At 40.9% G+C, this 10,795-nt stretch overlaps 1 protein-coding gene across 2 annotated transcripts in view; it reads right to left on the bottom strand.

Moving 5' to 3' along the window:
• Positions 1 to 586: 586 nt before the first annotated feature.
• Positions 587 to 10,795, bottom strand: part of LOC126404992 (proteasome activator complex subunit 3-like) — a 65,113-nt gene continuing 54,904 nt past the window's right edge. Inside the window, exons 8-10 of one of the 2 annotated variants that reach the window (XM_050068475.1) lie at positions 7,323 to 7,445; positions 7,132 to 7,218; positions 587 to 3,175 (exon numbers count right to left, since the gene is read on the bottom strand). In XM_050068475.1, coding sequence (XP_049924432.1) covers positions 3,095 to 3,175; positions 7,132 to 7,218; positions 7,323 to 7,445 — 291 coding nt within the window. In that variant the 3' untranslated portion in view covers positions 587 to 3,094. The remainder of the gene's footprint in view (positions 3,176 to 7,131; positions 7,219 to 7,322; positions 7,446 to 10,795) is intronic. The other variant, XM_050068476.1, reaches the window with a different exon arrangement.

Genomic DNA, 10,795 nt, shown 5'->3' with positions numbered 1-10,795 from the left:
TGGTACTAAGGGGCCCAAAATGTGCCAAGAAAATATCCCTCACACCATAACCATTGACACAAGGCAGGATGGATCCATGCTTTCATGTGGTTTACGCTAAATTCTGACCCTACCATCTAAATGTCACAGCAGAAAATTTAGACTCGTCAAACCAGGCAATGTGTTGTTCATTTAGAGATGGTCTTTGTCATACCTTGGTTTTGACAAGTGCTTATTTGAGTTACTGTTGCCTTTCTATTTTTTTTTAAATTGACCTTTATTTCAGGGTCTAGCCCTTCTCCACTTACCTCTGGTATCAACAAGGCATTTGCCAGACGCTAGAGATGGTTGTGCGTGAAAATCCCAGTAGATCAGCAGTTTCTGAAATACTAGGCCTTCTTGCACTAACAACCATGCCGGTTCAGTCACTTAAATCACCTTTCTTCCTCATTCTGATGCTTGGTTTTGAACTTCAGCAGGTCATCTTGACCATGTCTACATGCCTAAATGCACTGAGTTGCTACCGTGTGATTTGTTTATTAGGTATTTGTATTCAGGAGCAGTTGAACACATGCATTGACACAGTCACACACCTGTATTATGGCTGTCACTTTTTATTTGAAATTCAACATGCTGTTTGAACGTAGGAGAAAATCAAACGATAGGTTCTAAAACAATTTTTTATGTTAATACAATAATCAGATGACCATATGTGAACTGAAAAAGATATTGTTGGCTGTAACTGTTCCTCCTGTCCATACTGGCAATGAGATCCCTTCCTGATGCAATTCCAATGTAAGAGAAGCGGGACAAAACCCATAGTTCTGTTCTGTTCTGTGTTGAAAGACATTCTAAAATTCAGCTGAATTATAATAGTACAAGGCTTCCAATATAAAGAAAAGTGGATTTAAAAACAAATATAATGCCCTCTTTATGTTACCCTACAGTGTTTGCTTCTGAAGTGCAGTGAAAGGCTGGAGACTGGAAAGACTCTAGATTTTGCAAGTCAGAGTTGAAAACGATAAAACTTTGCACAAAGGGAATGGGAGTTGGTTATTACACTAATGACTGTAAAACACCTCACCCCATTCTTTAAAGATACCCAGTCTGACTGCAGCCAGGGTGTATTTTAGGTCAGGCTACATGGCTTGCATTCCAGTTTATTCGAAAGAATTATGAGTTGGCAAGAATAAAAACCCTTACCTGCATGCATGCATGGTCAGAGGTCTGCACTACTTGTTAGCTTACAAACTTAAAATAACATAAAAAACACATTTTGCATTCACTTAATATGATTTACTACAAAGTAGCTACTCTGCAGTGGGTTATTTCTAATCATTAAGTTATATGCAGTGTTGGTGGTGAAAGCAAATGAATCTGTCCACACATGATTAAATCTTTTATTTTCCTTCAAGACTTTTCCTTTTTTGGATTTGGAATCCATTGCTAGCCTTGCTAGAGAGACTCCAGGCTTGCCACCACTACTGAAATTATTCAAAATTTAGAGGAAAAGTGCCAGGTCGTAGACATATGGAGCACATTTTAGTTGATGAAACGTTTAAACATTTTTTAATTTGAGTATAGGCTGCACATTTTTACAGTTGAAGAATGCAATAATCACTCTTGACCTACAACAATGACAAATGAAAATCTGAATGTTAAAAAATAACTGATATTTGTTTGCAGATACTTTTATGTCAAAGCCACAAGAAGCCACTGGAGAGGGTCTAAAGAGCTGCATGTGGCTCCGGAGCCACAGGTTGCCTACCCCTGACCATGGCTGTGCAGGGCCTTTAAAACATAAAAAATAGTAACAGCTAAATGGAACCACATACACTCTTGTCAAACATGAGTTTTGATATCTGACAAAATGTTTTGAGACCCGGTTCAAGCCTGCTTGATCACAACAGATAGAAACATGTAGGCACATTGTGTAGAAGAACACACATCCAGCCAGTTTTCTTTTTGGGCTACATGAAGCAAAAAAAAGAAAACCATTCAAAAAACACATAATAAATCCTGGGAGAGGCATGGCATTCACAAGAACAACCCAGACAGGAAGAGAAACCAGCAGGAATCTTGGAGCTTCAGTCCCTGTGGAGCAGATGGGAGGCAGGCCATGTAGGTGGTCTTTGTAACAGCAGCATGGAGTCGGGATACTTGCAGGAAAAAGAGTCTGAGGTCAGATTCCAGAGTTCTGGGAAGCCAAAACTGAGGGTTACGTGTCAGAAAGTATGTAGGTGACTGCAGAATAAGGCCAAAAACAAACAGAGGAGGATCCCACAACAGCTGAAAACTATGTGCATGTGCGTGTAGATGATCTATTTTTTTCAAATGCATTTTTATAGCTTTCTCAAGCTCACTGTTGACCCAGACAGCTGGGGTTTTACATATAAAGTAGCGAGCACCATTCATGTTGAAGTTTTCAGTACTGAATATCAGCAGGCTATCAGTCCAAAGGCAGTAACTTATTTGACACATTGTGAATTGTCCTGGGGTTATACAACCGTAAACCATCAGGTAGACTACTGCAAAAAAGCTAGAATTATTGGTCAGTACTGACTTAGTCTGAGTGGGCAGAAGTTCGCTGCATAGATCAGCCTCTCATTGGGCAGAATGAGCCACCCGCTGAAGTCCCGCCCTACCACCTCCGGTTGTGTAGCAGTTTTCAACACGTCCTTTACTAACTTTTGCGGTGTTTGATCTTGCGGGGATGTAGCCATTTTTCTGCCATGGTGCGCGTCCTGTAGGCGATATTTTTGTGGGTATGTTACACCAAAACCTGTTTCCCCCCGGCAATATTTTTGCAAGCGCACCGTTGCTGGCACCGCCAAGAACGATTGTGATTGGTTGAAAGAAATAAAAAAAGCCAGGGCGTTTTTTTTCTCCAATCTTAAAGTGAGAGTCAGCGCAGCCAGACCTTTCTTTTCTTGAGAAAGGTCTGGTGAGCGAGACTAGTACTGACTAATAATTCTAGCTTAATTCTAATTCTAGCTAACTGACCTGCAGCTGATGTTTTGGATGTGTGTGTGTGTGTGTGTGTGTGTGTGTGTGTGTGTGTGTGTTTGTGTGTGTTTGTGTGTGTGTGTGTGCGTGCGTGCGTGTGTAGGGGTTATCAGTAAAGAGCTTCAGAGTTGCTATTTCTGGGTTTCTTGATCTTCTCAATATTCTTCAGGATCATATCATGAAGTATCACCTGAAAGCAACAAGCAGAAATACCAAGGTTAATATTGGACTGCTCACATCTGACTTAAAGAGTATTTGAACAATTTTTAAAACCATCTGGGTATTTAGGAGTGTTGCTAATAGATTCCGGTTCAAACTTTTACATTTAAGTGCAAAGTATTTGAATTATACATATTGTGGGTTAGGCTTAGGGGGTTAACAGGGGCTCTTTAACAGGAGTCTTAGAACAGGCAAAGTCCTGGTGCGGTGGAAAACATCTTGTCTCGTACTGGTGCCCAAAGTGGGGTGCCAGGCCAAGTTAAATGACTACCGACCGGTGGCCTTAACATCACACATTATGAAGACCCTGGAACGCCTGATCTTCAGTTTCCTGAAGTCAGAGGTCACTGATGCTTTGGACCCTCTCCAGTTTGCCTATCAGGAGCACATGGGAGCGGAAGATGCAGTTCTTTACATGCTTCATCCGGCCTACACCTACTTGGAGGAGCCAGATGTTGTGTGAGGATGCTTTTCCTTGACTTTCCTTTTCCTTGCGTTAAATATTATCCAGCCCCCCATACTGAGAGACCGGTTGGAGGGGATGGGAGCAGATCACTTCCTCACCTCCTGGATAACAGAATACCTGACAGAGCGGCCTCAGCATGTCAGGCTTGGAAGCTGGGATGGTCAGGAGCAGCACTGGTGCTTCACAGGGAACTGTTTAGCACCGTTCCTGTTCCGCTTTACACAGCAGACTTTAAGTCCAACTCAGAGTCCTGCCACATACAAAAATACTCTGACGATACAGCTGAGTCCTGCCACATACAAAAATACTCTGACGATACAGCTATTGTGGCTTGTATCAGGAGCGGTCAGGAGAACGCTGGTCCTTCAGCTCCGAAACAGCAACGGCTGTCGTTTGGTTCTAATAACGGAGATAACGTTAAACCTATCAGTCTGAAAGAAACCACGGAACTTGTGGCTCGCTACGTGGTCGGAGAAATGCTGCCATTGTCTACGGTGGAGTCTGAATAGGTGGAGTAGGACTCGCTGACAGACATATTTCAGACTCAGGACTTGCATTATGCCTGGTACACGCTACACGCTGGTACTCACCAATTATCGTCTTTCACGCCGTGTGTGGTGTCATCGGGTTATTCTTGTCCTATTTTTATTACTTTCACTATTATTTGAGTCACTGCCAGAACTGTGTCTGTTCATGCGCCAGCCCACATGTTGTTGTAGTCACCTAAAAGCGTCAGCAGATGACAGGAGCTACACTTGAAGCACCATACGTAAACTATCAAGCTACTGTATCTTCCACAGGAAGTTCTGACAAATGTTTCAGAATAAAAGCCTATTTAGAAAATGGAGGGATTCTCTCAGCCGAGGTTATAAGGGGCTTTTAATTTGAAACAAGTGTTGAGTTTGAAATGACGGTGCGATATGTTAACTTTACAAAGACAACGGAGCGGATAAAAAGTAAATATATAAACACACAGAGGGATTAATAAATAACGGACCGTCTATAATGTAGTTTGTTTCAAATGAAGCTGGGAGCCTCTGCAGTTGTGGTGAGTAAAAGCCCCGCCGCTATTTGTTAATGTTATTACTTTATGTCCGACCGTGAGGATGTACCATTGTTTGCTAGCTTGATGCTAATGACAGTAACGTTAACTCAGCGGGTTGACAAAGTGCCTCTGCTGTTTCACACCATCATTTCCCCCTTTTACTCTGTGTGGTAACATCCCTAGAGGAAATATTAAAAACGCTGGGGTGTTGTTGTCATACAGTTGTCTACGGCAGCAGATCGTTCTGTGTTTCTACTGGTCAAAGTGACGGCTGTGATGGGAGAATTGGATCTCAGTGAAGGGCAAGTGGTCCATAACTTTAATTTTGGAGACAAAAAAATGTAGGCTTAGCGCCCTGTGGTCCATTGCCCAATAGGAAATGTAGAATACTCAAAAGTACTTTAAAAGAGCTTGAGTTACTTTTCTCAGGGAGTAACGTTGGAAGTACTTTTAAAATAATTGAGTTACTTTACTCAGGGAGTAACGCAGTAAAGTAACTGGTTACTTTTTAAAAAGTAACACAGTAACATACTTTGATTACTTTTAAAGTAACCCTTACCCAACACTGGTTGGGAAGCAGCTTGACAGACAAAAACACTAAGCGTTTGGACAAGGTGGTTAAAAAAGCTGGCTCAGTACTTGGCAGGAGACTGGACCCACTAAGAACTGTGGTGGAGAGGGGCACATCGAACAAACTGAAAGCTATATTGAACAATAGCAGACACCCTCTCCACAGCCTCCTGGAGCAACAGAGGAGCAGCTGCAGCAGTCAGCTCATCTCACTGTATTGCAGAACAGAGCATTTCAGGAGATCCTTCGTCCCCATGGCAATAAGACTTTTTAACACCTCCAGAATCGAGTCACACACACTTGCACACATTACATTAGCCACAATTGGCTGGACTGTGTAATGGACAATTTAATTTTATCTTAATTTAATTTCTATTTGTACACTTATTTTAATGTATTTCATTTTGTCTTTTGTCTTTTATGAGCTGCTGGACAGCTAAATTTCCCCTCAGGGATAAATAAAGTTCTTTCTATTCTATTCCTCTTGTGTTGTAAATATAATAATAATGAATAACAATAATGGATCAGATTTATATTGCGCTTTTCAGGATACTCAAAAATGCTTTACAGTACTGAAAAGTAACAATGATAATAAAAAGAAAGTAAAATGAAAAATGACTTGGAAACTAGGGAAATGCCAGTCTGAACAGATAGCTTTTTAACAGTGAAATGTCCACGAAACCCTGCAATTGCAATTGATTTTGCTATTGGTTGATTTGGTGACAAGTGTACAATAATCAGCCAAAACAGTTAAAACCACTGACTGGTGAAGTGAATAATGTCACACCATAAAAGGAGCTCAGGAGTGGCCCAAGGAACGTGACAAGGAGCTCAAGGTGTTGACTTGGCTTCAAAATCCAGTGATCCCAATCTGATCGAGCATTCATGGGACATGCTGGTACCCCTGATTCACCCGATCCATGGTTGGGCCAATTTGAATCAGACTTGGCTTTGATTTGTCGAGGCATGGACACAGGACCTCAGTTGGGTGTTTGTGGTGTCTGGCACCAGGGCATTGGCAGTTGTTCCTTTAAGTAGTGTCAGTGGATGCCTTGAGCTCTTTGTTATGTTCCTCTGGCCATTCCTGAGCAGTTTTTATGGTGTGGCATGGAGCATTGTCCTGCTGGGGGGAGCCAATGCCATTGGGGATTGCCATTGTCATGAGCGCTTGTACTTGGTCTGCAATGCCAAGACCTCAGGTTTCCCAGCAAAACATTGCAGTGTAATGAGATGATGAAAGTTATTCACTTTACCAGCCAGTATTTTTAATGTTTTGGCTGATCAGTGTGTATGGTGACAGCCTCCATGAACAAATAACAACTACACCCACATCCCCAGCACAAAGGAGTTACCGGGCATATCCCAGCCCCCGCCTCCCAGCCCTGCCTTTGTTATTAAAGCTTTTTTTATTTCAGCTTCTGGAGGCACTTTCCAGGGTGCCTCTGTCATTTTCCAGCCCACTTTAGATGAAACCACGCCCAAATCCACATGATGAAACAAGTGAAATACATGACAAGGACAACACTATGTGAGAGACAAGACAAACAAAGGCATATTGGCATATCAGTAAAATGCACGTTGATGGTGTTTAATGGCATTGTGCGCACGCACGCACGCACACACACACACACACACACACACACACACACACACACACACACACACACACACACACACACACACACACACACACTGTTCTGTTACCCTTTTATTGAGTATATTGCGCAGAGGAGTTCTGATAACTCCCCCATAACCTAGACATCAGGCTCTGCAGGTAAGTAACTTGTTACCCTGTTTGACTGCAGCTTGTTTAGATGAGGATTCAAAAAGACACATCAGCACTCACATATTGATTCCTGAGCTCTGAAACAATGATTTTCAAACTGATGTACTCCTTTTCATCTATCTCTGATATGGTCCTCCTGTAGTCCTCCTGCAGAGTAGAGACACGGACAGTTAATCATGAATACAACCTAACATGTTTTCTCAACAAGAGCTAGACTGCACTTATCTACTACACAGACACACACAACCCACCACATGGGGGTATTTGACAATTTTGGAGACAAGCTTGGCTCTTGTGATGTAATATCTGGAGATCTGGTCCAAGTAAGACGCTGCCTCTGATTCCACTGTCCTTAGCTCTGCCACTGTCTCTTCCTACAGACAGAGACAGACAAATAGACAGACAGGGTGGAAATGAACACCACAAAACAGACAACTGGATTAGTAATTTGGACAAACACCTCTTCAGGGGGTTTAACTAGCAACATTTAAAGCTAAAATTATCATCATCTGACTTTGTTTTAACCATTATGTTATCTTTATAAGGCAAAGCAAATGGAACCCATCAGTGTGAGCTATGAAGCAGTTTCCCTGACAACAAATAACATCTGAGCAAGTGCAAAACACTCAGTCCCCTGCACTCAGATACCAGGCTGTGAAGCATGTCAGTGCTGCCCCCCAGTGTCACACATAGGAACTGCGAGCCAATCCACCAAAACATTTAAACAGAGTGAGAAAACAAAGACTAGGGAGGAAAGTGATCAGGTGATGAGCTGATTTGAACTAGTGTGAAATAATATGTTTAAAATGGGAGAATGGTACAACTTAAATCTAGATTATTTTACCCATTCATCTATTATCTGTAACCATTTATCCTGCTAAGGGTTGCAGGGGTCTGGAGCCAATTCCAGCTGGCACTAGGTGAGAGGCAGGGTACAGCCTGGACAGTTTGCCAGACTATCACAGGGCTGACACATAGAGACAGACAACATTCACACTCACATTCACAAGTATGGGCAATTTACAGTCACCAGTTAACCTAACCTGTCGGACAGCAGATTCAAACTTGAACCCTCTTGCTGAGAGGTGACAATCCGAACAACTGCAACACCAAGCCATCCTTCATTTTAGACTATTTAAAAAATATATATCTAAAAGTTAGGATTAGATCTGAGACTTAACATGTAATATACTGTACATTTGAGTATTTCTTTTTATGACAAGTTAAAGATCAACAAACCATATAAACATGGCCCCTTAACGTATTCACATTTCACTCACAAATAACATGTGTATAGTAAGTATATTAGGGCTGCCCCCTAATAGTCAACCAAATGTTAGCTGACCAGAAATGTCATTAGTCGCCAAGATTTCATTGGTCGCTTAGTTGCAAAAAACAAAACAAAAAACAAACGTGAAACTCTATTAGGAGCCTGTCAAAATAAATCACAACCTATATCCAGTCCAATCCAACTTTATTTGTTAAGCACTTTAAAACAACCACAGTGGACCAAAGTGCTGTACAGAATAAATAAATATGACTGCACGTGGTAATTTAATTTGAAAGGACAGACACAGGAAGTGGCCACGCTCAGCAGTCAGACAGAAGTCATGTTAATTTTAAAGGTTGGTACCTGCGGTTATTACACAGGCTAGTTAATAACATGTGGGGCAAGAAATCCAAAGTGTGGGATCATTTTGAGAAGGTGAAAGACAAACCCCAGGTGATATCTAAACTCTGCAGGCAAAACTTTGCCTATCATCCGTTGACTACCAGAGTTGGGTAAGGGTTACTTTAAAAGTAATCAAATTACTTTACTGCATTACCTTTTTGAAAAGTAACCAGTTACTTTACTGCGTTACTCCCTGAGAAAAGTAACTCAAGCACTTTTAAAGTACTTTTGAGTACTCTACATTTCCTATTGGGCAATGGACCACAGGGCGCTAAGCCTACATTTTTTGTCTCCAAAATTAAAGTTATGGACCTCTTGCCCTTCACTGATGTCCAATTCTCCCATCACAGCCATCACTTTGACCAGTAGAAACACAGAACGATCTGCTGCTGTAGACAACTGTATGACAACAACACCCCAGCGTTTTTAATATTTCCTCTAGGGATGTTACCACACAGAGTAAATGGGGAAATGATGGTGTGAAACAGCAGAGGCACTTCGTCAACCCGGTGAGTACTGTCATTAGCATCAAGCTAGAAAACAATGTTACGTCCTCATAATGGAGATGGACATAAAGTAATAACATTAAAAAATAATGGCGGGGCTTTTACTCACCACAACTGCAGATGCTACCAGCTTCATTTGAAACAGACTACATTCTAAAAGGGCCGTTATTTATTAATCCCTCTGTGTGTTTATATATTTACGTTTTATCCGCTCCCGCTGTCTTTATAAAGTTAATGCATCGCGCCGTCATTTTAAACTCAACACTTTTCTGAACTTGTTTCAAATTAAAAGCCCCTTATAACCTCGGCCGAGAGAATCCCTCCATTTTCTAAACAGGCTTTTATTGTGAAACATTTGTAGGAACTTGGTTGTGGAGGATACATCACCTTGAATGTTTGCGTACGGTACTTCAAATAAAGCTCCTGCCATCTGCTGCTGCTTTTAGGTGACTACAACAACATTTCGGCTGGCACATGAACAGACACAGTGACTCAGATGATAGTAAAAGTAATAAAAATAGGACAAGAATAACCTGATGACATCACACACATTGTGAAAGACGAACGGTGATAATTGGTGAGTACCATCGTGTAGTATGTCATGTCTGTCAGCCAAGTCATGGCATGTTTTTATGACTCCACAATCTTTTATGTGACGTAATGACTTTCTACTTGCTACTTTGTAACGCGTTATACCCAACTCTGTTGACTACAAACACGACGAATCATCTGAAACATCAAGTAGCTACATGCCCATTAGCCACGAAGCACAGTCACTCTGGCAAGCCGTTTTAACATTTAATCGCTAGACTGGATATTCATTACTGATATCTGAAACATAATTTTGCCTAGTCAAAACTCTTATTCAAGATATCTGTAATTAGATTTTGACTAGTCAAAACTCTAATTACAGATATCTGTAATTCAGTTCTGACTAGTAAGATTCAAACTACTTTTGCCATTCATGTGTATGGGGTTTGTCATTATAGATATCTCCAATGTAGCTGCAGATATCTGCAATTGTTATTGCGGATATCTGCAACTGAATTGTGGATATCTGTAATTCCAGTTTGAGATATCTACAATTTAATTTTGACTAGTCCTAATTCAAGTTCAAGATATCTTTAATTATCATCAATTGAAGATATCTACATGGTCCTTTCTAGATATCTTGAATTGAGTTTCGGATAGTCAGAATGACGTTGTAGATATCTTGAATTTGAATTATGACTAGTCAAAATGACATTGTAGATATCCGCAACTGAATTGTGACAAGTCAAAATGACGTTGTAGATATCCGCAGCTGAATTATGACTAGTCAAAATGACGTTGTAGATATCTGTAACTGAATTATGACTAGTCAAAATGACGTTGTAGATATCTGCAACCGAATTATGACTCGTCAAAATGACGTTGTAGATATCTGTAACTGAATTATGACTAGTCAAAATGACATTGTAGATATCTCAAACTGGAATTATAGATAGTCATAATGTAATTGTAGATATCTATAATGACAAACCCCATACACATGAATGGCAAAAAT

This window comes from Epinephelus moara, chromosome 18, assembly GCF_006386435.1.
Source record: "Epinephelus moara isolate mb chromosome 18, YSFRI_EMoa_1.0, whole genome shotgun sequence".
In the NCBI taxonomy this organism is placed as follows: Eukaryota; Metazoa; Chordata; class Actinopteri; order Perciformes; family Serranidae; genus Epinephelus; species Epinephelus moara.
Note: the sequence above shows the minus strand (reverse complement) of the source record. Positions and strands in the feature narration are given on the sequence as shown.